Here is a 24,489-nt window from a genome sequence, read left to right on the forward strand (position 1 = left end):
AAATTAGCAACCGTAGTGTAGAACAGTTGATATTTTGCTACCACACATTCATTTCTACCACTAGACTATTGCTAATAAGCAAAATGCTAAAAGTAACAACTTAGCTCATACGTTTCTTTCTGTTTCATTGTTTTGAGTTGGCCACGTACGTTGCTCTGATGCCTGAAGACTTATGATTCTCTCCTTGCCCTGTTGTTCCCACTAGCAAATAGATGAACCTGTTTTTATGCTTTTATTATGTACCATTTTTGCCTACTTGGACCATTTATTTGCCTTCTATTTTTGTTGTCAAAGCTATTGAATTACATTGCTTTGCTTCCTGAGATTTTTTCATATACTCTTCTAACCCTGTTGATTCCAAATCACTAATTAAAACAAGATCTATTGCTTGTATCCTGTACTACCTTTCCCTGTTTTCATTGGGTATTTCTTTTTGTTTATAAATGTTTGGATGTGTAGATTTTCAATGGCATAGGTATATATATATATATATATATATATATATATATATATATATATATATATATATATATATATATATCTTTTGCCTAGTGATTAAGTATTCAGGTCACAATGTGCTAACTGTTAGGATTCTTACTGTTGGTGATAATGTGCTAATGACCTTATAGATTTTTGTTTTCTAATGCTCTGTGACTCCTGTGAGGCTGTGAGTAACCTAAATACCAATTTATTTAGTGAAGCAAAGAGACAAATTGTACAAAAGGGCTTGTATTGCCTAAATTGTATGAAGTAAATGGTTGCCTAAATTAGCAAGTTTTAATTAATTATTCAAGGAGACCCGCTGCCTAGCACAAGCATAAAAAAAATTAAAAATAATTAAAAAATAAAAAATAAAAAACAAAGAACACTATTGAGTTTTCCCTTACTAAACTCGCTACTTTATTAGTTTTGTTCTGAACCAAGGGGGAAAAAGAACATGAGCGAAGATTTGGATACTGACCAAATTTGATCTGTTGCTAAAGGGATTATAAGGAATGAAGTGAATATCTTTGACCCACCTAAGAATACAAGGAAAAATTCTTCCTCCATAATTTATCAAGTGCACTATATAGGGTGGCACAAAATTATAAACGCATATACTTCATTTGATTTGTAGACACATAGAGAAAGATGGAGGAAGTTTCTACTTGTTTATTAGATGAGAGAAAGATAGAGCAAACAGTCCCAAATATGAAGTTGTTGCAACTTAGCTTATGTGAAGGAGGCATCATTTATCAAATCAACTCTAGGAATCAGCTCCTTTTCATGTGTATGCCATGTAACGGGGATGAAAGATATTAGTGAGACTACATATTATTTTTGGGTGAAACAAGATTTTTATTTAGGGTCGGAGGGAGTAGTAAAACAGTTGAAAGTCTTACTATGTATTTGATTCCAACTTTGAACGCCGTACTCTTAGCCTGGTACAAATGTACAATGGGCTATTGGATTATGGACAAGAGCACATGAAAACAATGACAGGAATTCTTCTCTCTTCAAGCTTCGGGCTCGCTTCATTTCAGAGCCCAATTAGGTGGATAAAGTTAGCGTGCTTTCATCTATGGGCTAAGATTGGAATTTGACACTTTGCATTAGGTTCAATCCATATGCAGTATCGTGGTATCTTACATTATCTTGTCCTAGTGCTAATTTAAGCTGGCAGAACAACTTGGGTGTTTCAGTGTTTGGCTTGTCACTTGTCAGTCTTCAGTTTATTACCATCATAAATACGCGAAATTGGTTTCAAGTTCAATTGTTGACCTAGTCCATATGCATAGAGAATGGAAAACGCATCTAGCTAAATTATAAATGCATAATGGTACATAATCGTACATTATAATGTATCACCGTAGAGTCGGTTTTTTTTTCAAAAGCTTGCTAAATTTTCATTTTTACCCTCCTATATGCTTTGTAAGTGCATAGCAGCTATGCGTTGAGATGCTTTGGACTAAATACTAATTTAACTTAAATGATATACTCCCTTTGTTTTTTTTAAGTGCTTCATTGGGTTATGCACTTGTTTGCACTACGCACTTGGTTTAGTTTATGCTTTGGAGTGGAATCTCTATTTTGGAGTAGAATTGAGCCTTTTACCATATCAGTGTATATTTATGTTAATTAGACTTATCTAAATTAGGCTTGAGATTTCCCTATGACTCTTCTTCAAGGAAAAAACAGTCGATAAAGATGTAAAATAGTTCTCTTTGTCTTAGGAATTACAATTAGTTCTGCCTAAATCAGTAAGTCAAGTGTATTATAACTTATAAGTTTATTGTGCACCCGTTCCAAAGTGGAGCTACTCATTTATATCATTTCTTAAATGAGTAACTCAAAGTACTAAGACAATGAGCAATAAAAACTATAAGCGAAATTGGTTTCAAGTTCAATTGTGACCTAGTCCATATGAATAGAGAATGGAAAACGCATCTAGCTACCTTCGTTCTTTATATTTTCTCATTTACTGTAGATATTTAGTTTTATGTAATAAGAAGTGAGTTTGAGTATCTTATAAAGATGACAATGAGAAGAAAAAATGTGGGTCAAACCGTCAAAGGTCCATAGAGAGTGTAAAAGCTCATAAGAAGATAATAAGATATCATGGTTAATACTTAATTGACATCAATCAATAATGTATTAGCAAATGATCAAGGAAAGGGGACTAAAGTAGTGTTCTCTATACTTGAATTTGTTTTACGGTGTATCTTATATTGTTGGTCTTGAATTAATTTTATTTGAACTTATTAGTCTTTCTCTTATCATATGCTTGTATTATCTTTTTATTGTTTTTCTTATCGGACCTTATTAGACCTTAATGATACTTTATTAGCCCTTATGTATTTTTAATTGAAATTATTAATTTTTTATATTATCTTATCTTAACTTGTTTGACTTATTTTAGCTTATATGAATCATCTAAGTCAATATAAACTGAAGATTGGAAATAAAATGCGGAGAATGCAGCCTAACTCATATTTGCAAATTTATCAGAATCAATTTAGGGAACTCATATATAACACTGGTATAGTGATGAATGACTAATTTTATTTTAATTTTGATAAAAGTTGCTTTTTGCTTAGAGATTTTTTAAGACCCCAAACCCCAATTCATAGTTTAAGTTATCTAGATGTACACTATTGGGGCCAATACTGAAATGAAATGAGGCAAAAGAGTTGGTTTTACATCATATCATGTTCCACTCATTATAGGCTTTGATTTCCAACCAATCCACTCCAAAATTCTTAGCATCTTTCCAAGGATGGTAACCTTCAAGTATGATTGTATGCATCTTATTGACCTTTTTCTCCTTAATGTACTTCCACTACACGAATGGGCTCTAAAAATAATAATTTGTTTCAATTTTTTATTGATGCAAAATAACTATTTCAATTACTATTCAAATGCATTTTAATACGTTTATTTGGGCCATGAAAAACTGCTAACTACACAATAATATTTTCAAATGCTTCCTTAGATATTATAGCAATGAAATGATTGTGATTACATTTCGATGTATAGCTGGATTTTCAGATTTATCTTGACTTTGTTTACACCTTACACCAGGCACCATCATATTTTTGCAAGACTAACTCTCCTAAGGGTATTGTCTTTACAGTTGGGAGGAACCCACATCAAAATTCAAAAGGGACCCAAGCATCTCCAATTATCACAAGCAATGGGGGTAAGATCCCTTTCCTATCATTTGGCAACATCTTACAATGATAAAATGTTCAATGCTGGTATAATTTTGCACCAGAAGGCTGTAGATATTGCATTTCATTGGGATTCATATAAATTTATTGACAATAACATCTCTCTTTTGTGATGGATTTCTTGAAATGTGAAATGACGTTCACACTTCACACCCCCAAAATCAATCTTCACACTTCTTTGAGTGAGAGAGATTGTAGCAAAGGCACGTACTTTATTCACCTAAAACTCACTTATTAGATCTTATTCTGTGTTGAATTTGAATAGTCTTTATTAACGCTTATTAGAATTTATTTGAAATTACTTTTCTTGAATATAGTATAAACAAGGTACACAAAATAGAGCCTAGGTGTGTTCATTTTATACCCGCCCTATAAACAAAATAGTTTGATGTTTATATGTGACCGTTCAAACTTTGCTGCTGAAATTCACAATCGCACCAAAATAAACAATTAAGCATTTTGACTTGGTCGGAAATTTGCTTGATCCTTAAAATCAATAGCTGGTATGAGATCCCTTATAAGTCATGACATGCCTAAAATAACAATTCAGATCAAACTTATAACCATTAAGGGGATGTTTGGTATAAACATTGTTAAAGAAACGGAAAGGATTCAAATAAATTGGGGAAAGGGTAATGATAAACGCTGCCCTTACTATATGTTTGGTATCTTAGTGGAATGGAAACAAGTTGAGTAGATTGTGATCGAGTAAGGAAACATGTTTTGTTTCCACTAGTTTGTCAAGGGTAACAAATAGGGGGATTTTGTTATCCTTAGAAAACGGTATTTGTTACATTTAACCCATATCAATCAATTAGAAATGAAAACACTTAATTGAATACGTTTCCTACATCTAAAATTATTATACCAAACACCTCCTAAACTGATAAACTGATTAAAGTAAGCTTGTTATGTTGTTTGCTCCCTTACTCTCCAGGTCACTTGGGTAGTTAGGTATATGATCTCATAAGCGACCTGACATGACCTTGTGAGACCCCCTGACTTAATTTCCAAAGTGGGTAATTTATCTCAAACTCAATTATGAGTTATATCTTTTGCGTAAGATTACAACTAGTTAATGTATACTCCCTCCATCTCTTAAAGATTACCCCATTTTCCTTTTAGGTCGTTCTTAAAAGAGTGCCCAAATTCCATTTACGTAGTAATTAATTTAAGGATGGAGGGAGTATGTTCTCTTTTTTGTTTTTTTTTTTTTATTACCCACATGAACTCTTGGGCTTGGACAATCCCATAACCCTATGTTATTTTAAGCGCGGAGTATTGGTCTTTCCTATTACGAATTTTGACCTTATTTTATAGGCTACACAAGGCCTTAGTTATTATAGGCATTGGACAGTTTAGGAGTTTCCCTGTATAGCCTTTCCCAAAGCTAAATCGTGATTGTCAACCTTAAAATTGAATTGAATTTGACAGCCACAAAATGGTTTTGGTTTGGAAAGGGTTGATGTATGCTTGAGTATTTCGCTCTTACAATGTTTTGACAGCCACAAAATGGTTTTGGTTTGGAAAGGGCTGTCGCTGATCATAAAGCCTTTTTTTTTGTGACTAATTTAATCTTTTTATTGTGTGTGGGGAGTTGATCTTGTAAAAATTTCAAGTTTAGATATTGAGACTAAGCCACTTTTTTTTTTTTTTTTTTTGATGGTTCATGATGATCAAAACAAACATGTAGGTCCCTTCCATAGCTTGAATAGCTACATCTTGATAGCGTATTATATTTTGAAGTTTTAATGGTTTGGTGTTATCTTCTTTTTAGGATATTGAGTTTCATACTCTCTTCATTTTACAATAATTGTAATATGAACAATTATTTAGGAAGAAATGCAAATTTATGAATGAAGTTGGTATAATAAGAGGGCTGTTGATATGATTGATCTTTGTGCCCTAAAGACGTACAGGCAAATTATTTTACGATTAGATTTCTTGTCTTGCTGTCAGTTGTTGCCTAGAGTATCCTTACGGGTTTACGCACATCATTTTACACTCTTTTTCTCTTCATAAATTTGCTTTGAGCAAGTAAAATTAATTACAGTACTCCTTTTGTCAACTAAAATTGCCCAATTTAATCCAAAAATTTGTCACAAAATATAGTCAAATAGGACAATTTTAGTAGGGCAAATTGGGTATCTAATTGCTGATATACTTGATGTCTCTTGCTTTCATGATTATTTTATAGTACTGGTTCAAAGTGGGTAGCTCCATACATTTGTGCTTCTGATTAGAAAACATAATACATAAAACAATTGTATATTTAACTCTTGAATGTTGAATAAACAATAAGTTTTGCTATGTACCTGTCTACTAATATGGCATTTTAAATGGGATATTAATTAGAGAAGTGATTAAAAAAATTGTAAAGCAAAAACGTATTTTGAGTGTGATAGTAATGGAATGGCCTTCATGCCCAAATAAAATGGGGACAAAACCATATGGTGTTCAGTAATTTGGGTTAGAGATACCCCGGACACCCTCTAAGCCCTGGTCTCCTTTCTCACAATCACAAACCTTTATAAAGGTGTTATAATAGTGGTAGATAATGTACTCTTAGTATGCTTGAAACTTCTCTGGCTTGTTCAAATAGTTGCATCATTAATTCTTGCTTATGCCTATTATTAGGTTAGGGAGTATTTTAAGAGCAAGTATTCCTATTATTTCAGTTTAGGGAATGTTTGGTTTGATGATAATATTTTCGTGGAAAATGATTTTCCAGTTTCCCCTTATATTTCTTTGTTTGGTTAGTAAAGGTGAAAAATTACACTTTCAACTAAAAAACATTTTTCTTTACTAAAGAAAGGAAGTCACATTTTCCTCCTTACCTTTTTTTTTTACTTTCCTTTACAATTCTACGTATATTTCCGTCCTATATAACTTTTCTTGTAGAAAAACAAAGCCACATTTTTATTTTCTTCGAAAATATGTTTTCCATTTGTCATTGAAAATGATTTATGTCAAACTTAACAAGTCTTAATTTGCTCAACTTTCGTTTGACCCACTATTCATTTCTCCCATTTTTCCTTTCTTCCACAATCTCCTTTGTTACTCTGGTTTGGTTTAATGTGATTAGAAATGAAATTTGATTGTGTGAGGATATGGAGGAAATGTTAGCCAAATTAGGGTAGAATTATATCCAAGAGTGAAGGTGTTACATGGTATATGGACTTGCTTATGAAATGTTGGCATTGATATGCTAAGAATTAAATATTTTGAACTGCTAACTTTTGTTGTAAACAATACATGTATCACTTAAATTTACAAGTTAAATTTTTAGGGATGTTATATGAAATCAAATTATGTCAAAGTCACTTCTATTTGTAGCTCTATATGCATTATGAAAATGTTGTAAGCCATAGTTTAAAATTGACAAAGATTTATTTAAGGTGAAGTAAACAGGGCTTAAGTTCATCTAAAAAAACCGGAGGAAGTACAAATGTACAGGGCCTTAGACTTCCTTGGCCTCGGTTGTGCTCTCCCCGTGGGTGGGGGTTGCATCCTTTGAAAATCCGAATTTGAGGTATAGAATTATAGATATTGATAGGTACATCTGTTAATAGGATATGGTCGATCAACTTAGCCTTAGCTTGGAATAATTTTTCTCTGTAGTCTTTATTTGGGGATGATTCTAAAATACGAGTATAAGACCTTGGTAAAATCTACGTACTCGTACTATACAATTTGCGGCAGTTAAATGATCACATCAAAACTAGATGATTTGACATTGGCAGGGTGGGAGATGTTCATCTGGTCGTTTCGTTTTCCAGTTCGATCCCCCTGTCACTTTGGTGTTAATGTTTTTATTTTGGCATCTTCACGTGATCTTTGACCATACTTGCACTATAATCCAATTGACTCCTTATTTAAATATTGTGTTTAATATCCCATCATAAACTCCATAGTATGCATATGCATGCATCTATCTATCTTTTCTAGTTCTTAGCCATTTATTATGTTTTTTTTTTTAAAACGTCTTTCCTTAAAGAGAAAGCCAATATCTTTATTTGAATACTTTTTCCTAATCCGTCAATCTTTAATGGAAACAATGTAGATAGTTGATTTGGTAGGGTGGAACCCTTATCCTTACGTTTGTATGTGTATCAATGATTTTTTTTTTCCCCCTTCTTCCTTAAAAATAATCACAATATTGAATCAATACAATATAATTGATGTTAAATAAGGGCAAATTTATAAATATAACATGATTAAAACAAATCCCTAAACAACCGATTTTTAATTAATATAACATAATTAGAATTCAAAGGATCCCTATCATTATTTATGTTGTTACTTTGTATTTGAATTATCGTGTGCTCTTGCTAAAGCGAGAAAGTGTCATGGATTTTTTTTTTCTCTTTTTTTGTCTTTGATTTAAAAAGGAACATGCATGCTTGACTCTTATCAGTTTAGTCTTGCAAATGGTGAAAAAACAATCCAATAAGATAAACCTTTGGCGATTCAAAACTTATATCCTTATCCTTGGAACATTGAATAATAGTGAAAAATAATAATAGGCAGACATTTTCTATTCCTGTATTAAATTGCTATTTTGCTTTATTAGTGCATTTGCTCATCATGTATATATTTTTTTTAACAGTAATAGTTATTCACGTGCATCCCCTTATTGTTAATTGCTATACTTTGGGTGAGTGTAAATTAATCCATCATAATTTGGTGTCTGTTCTGTCATAAAATACATCCCCTTAAAAGGTAAGTAATCAATCCAATCTCATCTCATCTTAATTTGCTTCGTCTAAGTAGACTTAAAGCACAAGTTGGGGTTTGCCTACTTGCTTCAAAGTGTGGAATTTGGGTTAAATTATGAAAATCTTTTTTTGGATAAGTACATGGAAATTGGAGGGCGTTCAAATTAGCTTTTAGGTCTTGAATCTCATTCCTAAAGGACCTGCACATGACCATTAGGTGGTGATAATCACGTCTCCCAATTGGAAGCATAATCATATGTTCAAATACACAACTACAAGGACTATTTTAGAATTTATAGCTCGATTTTTAAATACTTTGTACAGAGTGATTACAATGGTTTCCTGCCATACACTTACTGACTTACATCTAATGGGGATAGATATATGAATTATTAAATAGAATTAAGGGTCTACTATGTTGACCTTATATTCACTTAATTCATATCTAAAAAGTTTAATTAAGTTTATAAGATGAGATAAAATAAGTCTATACTAGTAAGTGAAAATCAGCTCAATATGACACACACTAAGGGTCTGTTCTCTTACGTTGAAATTCAGTTCAGCTCCTAATTTTTCCTTCTCTTATAAAATATTCATTTCAGTTCAGTTTAGTTCAGCTGAGCTCAGCTGAGTTCAGTCAATGAGCACAGGCCCTAAGTTAGGAAAAGTGTCATTATTGACTTATTATTGGTAATTAAATGGATTTTTCATCATCATTGTTCTAAGTTTATAACACTAACCATGGTTAGTAAATGCCCCAAAAAAAAAAACAAGGGAATTAAGATGGGAATTAGCCGTTTAACCATAATTAGTTACGACTTTAACTATAATGTCATTTAAATAATGGGTTACCAATGAGACCTTTAAATAGTGAAAATTAATTTGATCAATTGTTAGCAATCCTATAAGACTAAAAAAAACATTGGGTTATTAAAAACTGCATATTCCATGTATAGATCAAATTTATCTCAAAAATAAATTACATATTCCATATAAATATCAAATACTTCGTTTGTGATTACATGACTACCAAATTTTGTGACTAGTTATATCAAAATGGGAGGTAGTTTTGTGACTACATATGACTACCAAATTTGTGGCCTACACTAGGGACTGATTTGGTGAACAAGACTATGATTGCTATAAAAGGCCAAGTAATCGGCCGGAGGATCTTAATTAGTTTTATCAGAAGTAGCTATCAATCGCTTTTTTTTTTACTAGAGTACTTGATAATGTTCACTGTTGGAAAGGATATCATATCGTTTCTCCACCATTAATGGGACCATTAAAGTAGGACACCAATATGATAAACAAAAGGCCATGAGAGGTCCACTGTCCTCTAATGATTTTTATTTGATACGTTTATGTGCATAATCATTTTATTGATTAATGTTAATTTTATTACGTTTGCATGATTTACTATTCAATGCTGTAATTTTATTTAAATTTTGGACTACATGTAGTAGCACCTGTTATGTGACAAATTAAATGAAAATGTGTTCTTTACATATATATATATATTTAAAAATTCAAACAAACCGTGTGTTCATCTAGTTTCCTTGATAAAAGAGTTTTCAAAATTTTTGGACATTAGTATATTAAAATAATTAAATTTCTAGGGCTAATTGAAAAGGTCAAGCTTATTTAATTAGCAATCTATAGCTAACCATTGAGGCACAAACTGGTTATAAAGAAAGTTAGCTTGAAAGCATATGTGGCATGAATAATATAAGTTCAAATAATAGTTAACAATCTTAACATGTGTAGGAAAAGTAAGTTCACACATTACTACGTATAAGTTAATAAAGTTAGTTATAATACTACATAATGTTTAATAAGTTTTATTTCTAAATCAATAACACATATTATACATATACCAAAGTTTTAAAAAAATAAAATCAAGTCAAAGTTAGAATACGAATAATTTAAAAGTCAATTTGTTGTACTTAGAGTGTGTTTATTCACCTGATTTTTACTTATCTAAACTTATTTGATCTTATCTGAACTTATTAGCCCTTATTAGATCTTATTTTGGTTGTAAATTGAACTTGGGTAAGCCTAATTAACCCTTATCACAACTTATTTATTGAACTTATTTTATCTGAATTTATTTTTCCTGAAATAAGTGAAAAATAAGGTGAAGACCCCGTCAAAAAAAAAAAAAAAAAAAAAAAAAAAAAAAAAAGGTGAAGAGAATAAGCCTTGCTCAAAAGAGAGTAAATTTCTAAGATCATGCAAATTTTATCTTGGTAATATGAAGAAACTTAAAAAATTATGTACACCTGGGGGAAATTATATGCACCTAAGGTGCACCCAAATATTGTCATATCTTATATATTTTGCTTTAAAAATGGGAAAAAAAAAATTAATAATTGAGTAAAAAAACTATTCTTGAGTGCATCTACCTCTATGTACATATAAGGTGTTAGTGAAGAAACAGAAGAATGATTTTGGGCAATTGAAATGATGATTTTTTAGAGTAAAAATTTATTTTTCTTTATAATATATATTTATTTTTATATTTTGACAAGAATTATAATATATTTATTTGGTTAGGTTATATATGAAGTGATGATTTCTTTTCCCTCTTGTTGATCAATTAATAAAATTATCTTAGCATGTCTTGCCTCCATAAATATTCAATGACATTTCTATCGACATCCATGAGAAACTTGGGAAAGAAAATCCTGATGTATACATGTATTTATTGTACGAAGATGATGATAACATAGAAAACAATAGAAAGATAATTTTAAGAAGCTAACGACAGTTAGCTCCATGTTTTGCAGATAACCAGGGGCCAGGAAAGAAGGAAACCCAGAGAGCATGGTCAATGATGTAAATTAATCACTTTTATCATTTTATGTAACTACATAAATATAGAGATCGACATCCTTTTAAGGTTCAAATTTCACACAACAAATTTCCAAGTACGACAACCTCTTTTTATTACTACATGTCAAGTTTTCATATGTGTATTACTCACTATATTATAGAGTAAAACAAGCTCTATTAATAATTTGGAGTACACCACAATTTGAGTTAATATATTAAATTTCAGTCGGATTCATAGCTCTAAGTTCCAACCGGTGAAAAAAAAATACTCTCTCTGTCCCTAAATTACATTCCTACTTCTCTCTATTATGTGAGAAATAAATGCTAGAAGTGAAAATGTAATTTAGAGACGAAGGAAGTATTGAAGTCCCAAACGGTTCGAGATATCAAAATAATCAAATGTTCAACTCAAAACATGCTTTAACTCCTCAGTAAAGTGTTTAATAAGTACTCAATAGTCAGTATTATCTAATTAAGGGTATTAATTATAATTAGATTTTATTTTTATTTTTTTGAACAAAATTATGATTAGATTAATCCAACTAAACATAATAATGTTATATAGTTATGGCCAAATTCTATTGGTCAGTTATTATACATTTGAATTATTGTAGAGAGTTGATTTTCACACATCAAGCATTGTGGGAGAACACATTTTTCAATACTCCCTCGTACAAAAGGAGTGCATCTCACTGTGCATGCATGTACCAATTCTAATTGATAAACATTCCCCTAGGTTAGCTCAGCAATATAATATTAGAAAGTTACTCGTATCATTTTGATCATGTATAAGGCAGAAGCATTTATAAGGCAGAAGCATGTATAAAATTACCATTTACAGTACCACCCAGTAGCAAGAGCAATAGAACATCCAATAGTCATTCGCAGTCAAATTAATCGCACTAATCAGGTTGTGCATAGTTTAGCACTTGAAGGTTCTAAATTTTACAGACAAAATAACACTATAAAAACCATGACTTATTGTATACTACTTAATTGTATAAACCATAGCTTTCAGCTTCCTATGAACTTGTACTTCCCGTAACATTTGATGTCAACCCAACAAACATACTGAGTACATATATACATCCTTATGAATTACATAATTACTAATGTTTTTCAACAAATAAAGATAACAACTTGAAGCAATCAAATGAATGAGTAGCCACACAGAGAAAGTTAAAGCACACGCTTATTTCATGTACTTCTTATCATATTCATAATGATTATTAGTTAATAGTTATACAACCTAAACTAAACTACCAGGGGAAAAAAATTTCATATATGAAACAAAAACAGAGGATATTATTATAAATTATATCCTTTATATCCTCTACACCTAAGTTTACTACGAGTATAGCTCTGTTTATCATATACTACGTATTTAAAGAGCTTCAAAAGATCAAGCTGGTAGTTTATTATTATATATTATATGATCATGGCACAATTTTAAGGTAACAAAGAACCAAGGGAGTTTCCAAGCATATATACCCAAGAAGAAAGAAAAGTCAAAACAATATTCTACATATGTTAGCTTATCAAGCAAAAATATCTAAAAATTATCAACATTATTTTTACAATAGTATTAAAATTCAAGGTATATTCTTAGAAAGTTATACTTGTATAAATTTATTATAGCAGTATACTTCTAGGACCACGAGAAAAAAAATGGGAGGCCATAAGGGAAAGGCTAGGAATTCACAGAAGTACAATATAACCAAGTTAACAAAGTTGCTTGACCATTCCTAATTAATGTTTCGCTCATACTCACTCACTGACTCACCCATCTCTGACACGACCAACCAGTGAAATGGGCAAAGGATGACTTCCATTGTGGTCCTACGTCAAATCTTGCATATTGGAACATACACATACTGAAATTATTACTAGAGTAGAATTGAATTAGATCTCGGAACTCCTACTCTCCCCCCACACAGGCCACAACAATTTGTGTAGGTTTTATTACATGAAGTAACTCTATACGGAATCATAAATGATTATCAATTTATAAAATTAACATAACATTTTGTGTAGGTTTTATTACGTGGAGTAAGTCTAAAAGAAATCATACAATGGCTATCAACTTATAAAAAAACTCCATGTAAATAAATCTATGCAAAAAGCCATTTCATAACATCAAAATAATTGTGACTGGATTACATATTTCCAAAATGTAAAGGTGACTAAAGTGACATAATTTTTGGTAAATGTAAAAAATAGCTCATAAAGGCTTTGAATACAAAGTTTAAAATAGCTAAAAGTACAAAAATCAAACAAATACTGAACATCACGCATATTAATATGTATGAGAATACATAGTTCATACTCGAATGTACATCCCACAAGGAAACTATCAACGATCTAATATGAAGTCTATAGCCTCAATTAAAATTTGTTTGGTCAAGCTTCATTTACTATTTTATCTTATTTCAAGTAAAGTAAATCAAGTTATAATAATTTTTGACAAACTCACATGTAACCTTTGCTATACTATAACTAAGTTCAGTTAAAAGAAGATCAATTTTAATTTTCGGAATAAAAAATAGCTCAACAAAGTTGAGAGTCTTGAGACAATAGAGCCTTGATGAGAGGCCTCTACAACATAAATTAGCTTTAACTCAAAAGAGAGGGGACACATAATGTCCTAATTACTTCATTTGCATATGATTAGCAATAACTATCAGCCGCAAAAAAAAAGACAAACAAGGATGCCTCATTAAAGCACAGGTGAGAGAATGAATTAGGAGAGGGGCTAAACTGGAATTTCCATCCATTGTATTTGATTTGGTGCATGTCTTTCACTGCCTCCCTCAATCTCCTCTACCACATTCTCTCTCTCTCTCTCTATTATTAAGCTTCCATTTAGATCATGCAAGAAAGATAAGATTATGATATGACTAACATTAGAAGAAATTTATAATAATAATAATAAAATTCTTCGTATAAATTAAATAAATTTTAATGATTTAAAACTACTACAAGTAGTTAAGCATCAATGGCTCGCCCGGCCTGAATTACTACTAGTATCTTCCCAAAGATTATTAGCTCTGAAGCCAATGAGATTACATTGAAACTTGAGCTCCAATCACAGGTTGACATATAAGAGTGCAAAGATTGTCAAGGGCATACTGCCAATCGTTCTAATTATAAACTTCCAAATTTATCAATCATATGGTGAGTGTAATACAGTATACATACAAGTATATTATATTGTATATATGATTTATACTTTGTATATTATATAAAAATACACTATATTCAGTATTAATAAATTCTCTGCTAGTTTATCAACTACTGGTGCAGAAGACCTATTTACTTCTACCATAGCTTTGAATAGGACCATACTGCCCAAAATTGACGACTCGACTGCTTTGCATATACTCCCACAAAATCCTCTACTTTTTCAGCAACTCTAGTATGTATTCTAATGAAATATACTTTGTATAACGTCATTTAAGCATTATTCCTCAGTCTCAATTAATAAAGGCAAACTATTACTCCGTATGTACTTGCTCTGTATCAGTGTAATTAAAATATTTTCTTTGTCATGATTATGCTGGCTTAGTTATAGCATTTTCCGCTTAATAAATTAATATATTCTGGAAAGACGCTATATCATAGTGATTGTGATTGACGGGGAAAATGAAATACTAGTATTCGAGTTAAGCTTAATACAACAGTATTATGATTCTCAATTCTGAGTCCTTGGTATACAATTACTCTAGTTGGTTTAAACTATTAGTGACTAAAAATATGTATACTTTTTGTACAGTATTATGCCCGAAATTATATAGCTAAAACTAGAGTTACAACAAGCCACAAGGCAGTATTACCCTAAAATCTAATTGTCATCCTGTAAAAGATTCACATCTTTACTAATTAGTCTAAGAATTCATCACTACACCTGCATCATTATGTCATAAATTCTAGCAAACTCAAACTTGCTTAACAGTCAATTGGCACATAAAAATGGAACAAATAACTAGTCCAAATGACCAAATCATGATGCCATGAATAATGATCCTAGGTAAAACTGGACAATTATGGACTGCCATAGATCACAAGCCACTACTCATTCAAATATGGACAGCCTGATTATGTGTGACAATTCGGGGTGAAGGTGAAAAGTATCAAGCTCGTACTCGAAAAGGCTACGAGCCATGAAGGGGCAAGAGAGAAAAAAGGTAATCTTTTTTAGTTGATTAAGCCCACAGAGATGACAATGATAGAAAGGAAAATATGAGAAAGAGGTCCCCTAATTGCTTTTTTATTTTCTTACTTAAGGATCATTATGTGGCTATTTACAACTTGGAGAAAGAAAGGGGAGGGAGAGGAAGAGAGAGACTTACTAACAATAAAGGTAGGAGGGAGATTGACACTAGAATTTGCAGGGCCCAGGAGCTTGATAATGGAAGTACCCTTCATCCTCACTGGACTTGCTCCCCACCATATATCCATTTTATCTTCATCATGCCTCTACAAAATCACAAATACCGTATTTGAGCTTCAGCTAATAAGGCATCATTTGAACAATGCGAGCCTAATTAAACCACACCTTATATTATAAATTCGATTTTAAAAATAAAAATAAAAAAAAAAAAAAAAAACATAAAAAAAAAAAATATAATAACAAGCATACGAAAAAGGTTTAAGATTCTAAAAGAAATACAGCCTACCTAAATACTTCGCACTAATTAAATATAAAACGAGCACACGAGATGACGAGAAAACAGCCAGGACGAGTGAAGATACGAGAGCACTAATAATTGTTGAAATCATGGCACAATGGCATCTAGCAATTGATCATAAAATAATTCTGTTACGATAACAACTCACAAGTTTAATAAAGAAAATCACTTTAGTATGCTTACTGCACCCCAAATCCCCAATCTAATTCAAGTTTGTGCAGGTCAAAGACAAAGTAGAGATTAAGTCTATAAATGGGCAACTTGTTTACAGCTAATGAAGTAAGCCCTGAAGGATAAAGCACTCAAGGCCACCAATCAATAGAGGTTTGGGTGCTAATTACCATTAATCAAATTATAATAAAGGAAGAAACAACCTTAATTTTATGCTAATTAGAGTAGATTTTTTTTCGTTGAGGTTCCAGCTTGAAGTGAACTTGTCACCTCAGCAAAATAAAATGGAAAAACTTATGTTAATCCATCAATCACTATCTAGTAAGCCCACAATTGGAGACATAATTAGATTGACAAAATCTGCTATATAGGTACATGAAACAGACATCTTATCCTTCAAAAAAAAAAGGAAAAGCGAAAATTCCTCTTCATTAATTCCAAAGTGTTAAGTACTAATCAATCCTCAATCCTAGAAGAAGAGTCATAATCAGATTAATAATTTTGCTTTAAGTTGTTCTGATAGGAGATCTAATATTAGTATCTAAATTGGTCCAAGTTTATATTCCTTTTTCACCTCCTATCATTAGTGAGGACGCAAGTGGTAAACATCAAATATCAAATTTAATTAGACATAAGAAACCATATGATCCAATCAACTAACCAACCAAATAAAAGTCATAATTTTCAAACAAAAACCAATTGACTGACAGGATGAAAGTTATTTGAAAAACTAACAATCTTTATCCTGATTAATAATTAACGATATGGCATTATAATGATTATGGTCTCCTAATTCCTATTATGGGGGCAATTAGATTTCTAAACTCGAGAACCAGATGGACATGCGCTCCCAGTTACATGGAAGTTTATAAGGTTAGACAAAGATGGCTAGGACAAGCAAAGTAAACATTAATCTCAATTAAATGAGATGCAATTTAAAAGATGCCTCATTGTAATCCCCATTCCCATATACCTTCAGAATCTACAGGCAAAGGTAGCTCAAAAAAGTACCAGACCTCTCACAGCCTTGTTTCACCTCATCATCTTACACATCATAAAGCTGACATGTCATAGATGGGGGCTCCTAAAACCTGCCACGTGTACCAAATCATGTGGGCATAAACGTATTCAAGGCCCAGACTACCCTGCAGCCATCACGGTGGGGTCACAATCTAGTATCTACCCAAAAACCAAGTCCTTAAATGACCAAAATCTGAGATAAACTCATTAAATAACATATGCAATTAAGTCACAAATCATCATAATAAGCTAAGAACTAATCATATGAATATCTGAAGTTCTGATTTCTGAACCCCGTCCAAATAAAAACTATCTCAAACCCCGTTTTGCCGTTGGCAGGACAAGCCCGCGTGGCAGTCATATGTCAGGAAGGTCCCACGGCCCACAGCCTCTAGTTATGGTTACATTCGATGGCTCTCTGCCCCAGTTGCCCCTTTCTATCTCTCTCATCCATCCATTTCATTTCTCTACTTGCCCCCTCAGGACCCCCAAAAACACCATAAATATATTAACAAATTCTTAGGTGTACCTGAGTATATCTAAAGTAATCCCAAACGAGCAAATTAATAATAATTTAGACTTTAATAAACTTCCAAGGGTCTGTTCTAATTGACTGAACTAAGCTGAACTGAATTGAATTGAATATTTTATGAGAGAAGGAAATTAAAAACTGAATTGAACTGAAAATAATCTAAAGAGAACAGACCTAACTCTATATGTATCTGAAAAAATAAAATGAATATACTGAAATATAAATGATGGAAAAAGAAAATACAAAATAAAGATGAAATTTAATTTTTCTCTCTCTTAATTATTCCGGTTAGTTACGTCAGATACGAGCCTCCTAATAGTCAGATATCTCAACCCAAACTCCTTTTTTTACACTTTTTATAAATACCCTCACTTCTTCCCCAACTCTTCTCTCAATATATTTTTTCCAGCCACAGCTTAAATAGCATCAAATAACAAAAGGGAACATAAAAAGAGTCGTAGAGTAGTAGTACCTTGCTCATGAAGAACTTGTGTTAGGTACCTAAGCATTACAAAAGCCTGCCTAATCCTTGCAGCACACACCAACTTCCCTTTCCCCACACCTTCATAAAAGCAAAAGAACAACAAACTGTTATAGTAGTACATATTAAGACTTCGTAACAGCACAAAAGCAATCATATTTCCCTTACTATTTTTGGATTTGTTAAGGCAATGAATAGAGCTTTACCGGAGATGCTGCACTGCCTGAACACGCCAGCAAACGTTATCGGAGGAAAAGGCATGGAGATGAGTGTTTTGGAAAGACAGAGGATGGTTCTTAAGTGGCAACAAGAGCAGCTCTTCCAAGTCCAACCAACACAACAACAACTAAGTTGCTTCAATGACCTCAGTATGCTCTCTTTTTTCCCTACTGAAGCACAAGATTTTCAGGGCGCAGACATGAATTTCTGTCCAAGCTCAGTTACAACTGGCCCAACACTGAATGAGCTTCTAAATCGACCCATTAAGGCTGATCCGGGTGCCGAGAATGGGTGGATGGATTTCGGGATGCCAAAAAGTGGGATCAATGTTGGGAGCTTGGGGATTGAGACTGCTGGAGAAGTCCATAACAATCCTGGCTATGAGACGGATTATGGCATTTCAAGAACAGCCAGTTGCCCGCCATCGGTAGCAGAGGCAGCAGCAACCAGCCTAAAGGCGGCCCGTGATGCCAAAGGAAGAGAGTCCCTCTTATCAGATCAGAAGCTGAGTGGAGCAGTTGGAAGAGAGAGCTTCAAGAAGAGGAAAGCAGAAAGAAACCCAAGTACACCAAAGGTATTGATTGATCCCTCTTTCGTTTTTGAATTTGATTCCACAATATTTGCTAGTAAAAATATTATCAGCAAAACCTGAATACAAAAATTTAATAGATTAGAATAGAAAGTTAACAAATTGTAGGCCACTGACTGATCTCTGAAAAAACTACTCTAAATGGTATGTGGCAGGTAGTGAATGCAGAAGAAGACAACAAATCAAAAAAGAGCAAGGGGTGTGCTGAAGAGGAAGAATCAAAAATCACAGAACAGCATAGCAATAAACACAGCAGCAGCAGCAGCCAAGGTGACCAAAAGGAAAGCAATGGAAACAGCAATGACAAAAAAAGCAAAGAAACTTCAGGGTGTACATCTAAGGAGAATTCAAAGGCGTCTGAGGTACAAAAGCCTGATTACATTCATGTCAGAGCAAGGCGTGGCCAAGCCACCGATAGCCACAGCTTAGCTGAAAGAGTAAGCAAAACACAATAGCAACATTACAAAATTTCTTCACTGATATAAACTTCACCAGTAACTCATATTCTGCACTTATGGTCGATGATGCAGGTGAGGAGAGAGAAAATAAGTGAGAGAATGAAATATCTTCAAGATTTAGTTCCAGGGTGCAACAAGATCACAGGGAAAGCTGGAATGCTCGACGAAATAATTAACTATGTCCAATCTCTTCAAAGACAAGTAGAGGTAATCAGAGTTTCTAGTAATCTTTTTTAAAAAATACTCCTATAAGTCTATAACTTCCAAATTTATCTGACTTTTTGGCTCTTGTTTCTTTGGATCAGTTCCTCTCCATGAAATTGGCAGCAGTAAATCCCAGGCTTGACATTAACATTGATGAATTAATTGCCAAAGAGGTAAAGACATACAGAATAGCCAGTCATACGGTTAAACCAAAACAAGACGAGAAAAAAGCTGTATATTAATTTATTCCATCAACTCTTATCAACAGGTTTTTGCAGCATGCTCTGCAAGTCTACCAACGATGGGGGTATCACCGGATTTAACAAATCCCAGCTACCTACAATACAATCATGTAGAACAAATGGATCCAATTTGTGGATCCACAGTCGTGGGGAACCCAATTGATTTGGGGTTGAGGAGAAGCATTAGTGCTCCTGCGCCAGTACCGGAGACTTTTCTTGACACATCATGCTTTAATGTAACGTCCTCTTAAAGTCTGGTGTAACCATTTTTTTCTATATAATTTTCTTTCACTAACTTCTATTATATTTGATATCAACAGCAAGTTCCAAACTCTTTACAATGGGATGCCGAATTACAAAATATCTACAACATGGAATTTCAACAGGGGAGATCAACACCATTCCCGTTACAGACATTCACAGGTAGATAACACCAAAACATCTAATCCAATTCCCTACTAGGCTACTAATTAATAATGTTTATACATTGTCATGTGGTGTAGCCTACCTACTTATAAGTTTTAACTACTATATAAATACACACAATCCAAACTTTCTTATACGTTTTTGCCTTTTTTGGCTTGAAAAAGACAGGTTAAAAAAAAAAAAAAAAAAAAAAAAAAAAAAAAAAAAAAAAAAAAAGCTCATGGTTTTAGTTATGCATGAAAATATCACATTAATCAACTAGCAGAAAAATTTACCTACAGAAACAGGCATCTGGTATTTGACCTTCGCATTTGTTGATTTTTCTTAGCTTAGAATCAACAAAAGCAACAAAATGTGTAGTTAAAGATAAAGTGGGCAACAATTTATTTAGCAAGTCATGGTAAACAAGACTCATGTATCACTTCGCAGGTATCCTAACGCTATATAATACTTGTGCAGGCACCATTGAATCAAGCAGTTTAAAAATGGAGATGTAAATCAGTTGGCCCATCTTAGAAGTTAACCCTTCATGGATATTGAACCAGATTGCTTAACTAGGATTCTTTTCTGATTCTGTTTAGTATATAGGTATATATTTGAATGTAACTATGTATAAAGCCAAAGGCAATGAGATGAAATGCATAATTTTAGCACCTGTTGGCATCTTACTCTGCTGAATTGCAACATTTAGAGGCCAGTGCAATAGTAGGTTTTCATTTGAGCCTGAAAATAAGCAGAGGGGACCAGAGACAAAGTAATGAGAGAAACTTATTGATGGGAAAAGAGAGAGCAGAAAGTGAATATAAAAGTTGTTTTCAATCATCCACATCTAATCCGTTTAGTGTTCTTTTATAAACTTGTAAAATCTTCAACCAAGGGGACCAAGCAAATTGAAACAAGAAGAATTATTGTGAATGTGTGACAAAAGGGAATTTTAAAATAATTGTAGGATGAAAGACACAGCTGATAAATTTCCACAAGATATAGCTTCTTTCACTAAAAGTTGATGGAGAAAATTCAACAGCTACTGAAGGACAGTTGTTATAAACAAGTCATGGATCAACTTAACATTAGATTTGGCAATTATAGAAACATCAACTTTCCAATAAAACCTTGGAGCAATTCTTTTATGGTACTAAACATATGAAGTTAGTCATATAATTAGACTCAATTTCATACAGCTTATATTCATCAACAATTCAAGGAGGTAAAGATCGCCAAACCAGTCAATTAAACAAATACTTGTATGCTTTTTATGTAGAGGTCTTACAAAATATAATATGACCTGGAACAGAAGCTGAGAAAGAGCAGGAACAGTGGGTTGATCCATAAACTTGTGAAAACCAAACAGACATTTCTAGAGATTATTTAGCTGAAAAACAGACAACAAACTGATTAATACTGTGAATAATATGTCACTTCTCTAAACTGTTACTTACTTGCATGTAGTACTGTTTTCGTTTTCAGTAACTTGCTGCTCTCCCTTGTTCCCTCCCACTTTTACTTTTATATGCAAATGTCCGTAGGTCCTCCCCACTACTCCTCTTAACTTTCAGTAAGGATCTCCAAACTGGACAAAATTACTTTACTTTAACCAACTTTGAGCATTCAAAACATATATAAACTGAGAAAATTGTTGATCTGAAGCTGTAGACACCCTGTGACTCTGCGAGTCTGGGACCAAAAGCATAAGAGATTGTTTTTAACCGCATAAATTACTACTGCAAACAATAATAGAGTAGTTGGTATAGGCAAATTACATGTTGAAATCATGTAACACAATGATACTTAGATCGTGCCAAGGTCCCGAATAATAGGTAATTTAACACAATTTCAAATAATGGCTTATACTCCAAAAGTAATTATTAACTGGGTCTGGATTAAAGAGAGTATGTCAACCGTGTATGCTTTAGAGTGTTATCCTTCTACATGCTGTTGCTGATGCTCTTGCACATGTTTCCACAAGAAATTAGATTTCTGATTTCACCTTTGTTAATTTGATATCCCCAACCCCAATCTGTTGAAATTGCAGAATTTGTGCTACAGATATACAGAGTATGACTGAAAACTGCTACAATGATTACTTTTTACCAAACTTTATCTGTAATAATTTGTGTAGCTGATAAACAGCTACTTTTATCAACCTAGTATCTGTAATAAAAATTTTCACATTCAAAATTTTTAAAAATAAAACGAAAATGCCACCTTGAAACACCTAATAAAAAGCCACTCTTACAGCAATTAAAGTAGTAAACAACAAACCCAAATAACAAATTTTTGTAGACTTGGCAAAATTGGACCAATACATAATGTAGCAAAACTCTATAACTTGAATTGACCCGTAACAATAACTAATTTGACTAAGATTGATCTACCATTCTTAAGTATAATATTAGTGCAGTCTCGGTATGTTACAAACAAGCTTTCTTTATTATTGAACTTCTGAAGCACAAATACTACAAAACAGTGAATACTAGAAAATATGCCAAATTTAAGAACCTATCAAAAAAAATCATTGTTGAAACTCAATACGGATGTTAGATTTTTAATAAGCAACAAACAGGATCCGGGGAGGCAGAAAAAGGGTAAAATGAGAGCCATGATCTTCTTTATAGGCAGTTATCTGAATATTTTTAGGAGTTAGACCGATGACCTTAACAGACCTATATACATTCTATACATTAAAAAATTTTATTCCTCTTTTGATATTAGAGGTTGACAAAAGATTTCCCTATTACAATCGGATTGCATCAAGGGTCTGCATTAAGCCCTTTTCTTTTTGCAACGGTTCTAGACGAATTAACTAGACCAATTCAAGATGAGGTTCCATGGTGTATGCTGTTCGCAGATGATATCGTTTTGGTGGATGAGACTAAGGATGGGGTTAATGTCAAGTTGGAGCAATGGAGGCAAAGGTTGGAATCTAGAGGGTTTAAGCTAAGTCGGAGTAAGACTGAATATTTGGTATGTCGTTTTGGCACTCAGAGGGGGACAAGCAATGAAGTGGTGAGTTTGGATGGAAAGGATTTGACCATGAGTGAATGTTTTAAGTACCTAGGGTCGATCATCCAGAAGAATGGTGACATTGATCAAGACGTGACCCACAGGATTAAGTCAGGGTGGCTTAAATGGAGAGCGGCCACGGGAGTGCTATGCGACCGCAGCATTCCCTTAAAGTTGAAGGGAAAATTCTACAGGACTGCCATAAGACCAGTGTTGCTCTATGGTACAGAATGTTGGGCTTCTAAGAAAGAGCATATTAAAAAGATGGAGGTTACGGAAATGCGCATGTTAAGGTGGATGTGTGGAAACACTTTAAGAGATAGAATCAGAAATGAGGTTATTCGCAAGAAAGTAGGTGTGGCGGGCATTGTAGATAAATTAAGGGAAAATCGTCTGCGTTGGTTTGGACATGTAAGACGGAGACCCGAGGGTGCACCGGTGCGAAGAGTGGAAGAGTGGGACCATGGAGGGATTAAACGAGGAAGAGGGAGACCAAAGATGACTTGGTTGGAAGGAGTGAGGAAGGATATGAAGTGCATGGATTTACGTGAGGATGAAGTTTTGGATCGTAAGGGATGGAGGAGAAAGATTTATGTTGATGACTACACGGAATAATCAAATTTGGTTCATGTTAGCCGACCCCACTTTTGGGATTAAGGCTTTGATTGATTGATTGATTGATTGATTGATTTTGATATTAGAGGTTGAGCTATAGAACCAGACCTCTAGGTATCATTGAAGCAACAAACGTCTTGACGATTTTTCTCGATTTATAAAGGTAGAAAGCCAAGGAACGGATCAACTCAGGTATAGACATAGAGTAGATGGCTAAAGCAACAGCAGAAGGCCCACAGCCATGAACTCTTCCTAGAGGAAAATATCTTCTTTCTGAGATAATAGATTAACAGCCTCAACTTCCCTCCCTTACAAGGCATATGTAACAGTACATAAGTGGTCCTCTAAACTCGTCAAGCTAATCATACTCTATTCTCCAGGTTTCAGCAAAAAATTCGGAATGACATATCCATTTATTACAGTCTCCAAGCACCATTTATCCTGCCAATAGGAAATACAAAAGGAGGACCTTGATCTGTCTAATTCATGGGCCTAGAAACAGATTTTTCTTCCCTATGTATTTGTACTAGCAAAAAGAAAGAGTAACAACTGAAATACAACACAAGATCCAAAAACTT

The 24,489-nt window shown here is 33.2% G+C and overlaps 1 protein-coding gene across 1 annotated transcript; it reads left to right on the forward strand.

The window, feature by feature from the left end:
- Positions 1-17,993: 17,993 nt before the first annotated feature.
- LOC145620922 (uncharacterized) lies at positions 17,994-20,946 on the forward strand. Its single transcript, XM_081675662.1, has 7 exons — positions 17,994-18,948; positions 19,119-19,400; positions 19,494-19,628; positions 19,727-19,798; positions 19,894-20,103; positions 20,188-20,290; positions 20,753-20,946. The coding sequence occupies exons 1-7, from the start codon at positions 18,346-18,348 to the stop codon at positions 20,788-20,790; spliced, it is 1,443 nt and encodes a 480-aa protein (XP_081531788.1). The 5' UTR covers positions 17,994-18,345; the 3' UTR covers positions 20,791-20,946.
- Positions 20,947-24,489: the final 3,543 nt, after the last annotated feature.

The sequence above is a fragment of the Chenopodium album genome, chromosome 27, assembly GCF_948465745.1.
Source record: "Chenopodium album chromosome 27, dcCheAlbu1.1, whole genome shotgun sequence".
Taxonomy (NCBI): domain Eukaryota; kingdom Viridiplantae; phylum Streptophyta; class Magnoliopsida; order Caryophyllales; family Amaranthaceae; genus Chenopodium; species Chenopodium album.

What these genes read in the sequence shown, in the direction of transcription:
- LOC145620922 (XM_081675662.1), top strand. Translation starts at nt 18,346, where the DNA reads ATGAATAGAGCTTTACCGGAGATGCTGCACTGCCTGAACACGCCAGCA. An exon ending in GAAACCCAAGTACACCAAAG is followed by an intron (nt 18,949 to 19,118) that starts GTATTGATTGAT and finishes GGTATGTGGCAG; the next exon opens with GTAGTGAATGCAGAAGAAGA. An exon ending in ATGAATTAATTGCCAAAGAG is followed by an intron (nt 19,799 to 19,893) that starts GTAAAGACATAC and finishes TCTTATCAACAG; the next exon opens with GTTTTTGCAGCATGCTCTGC.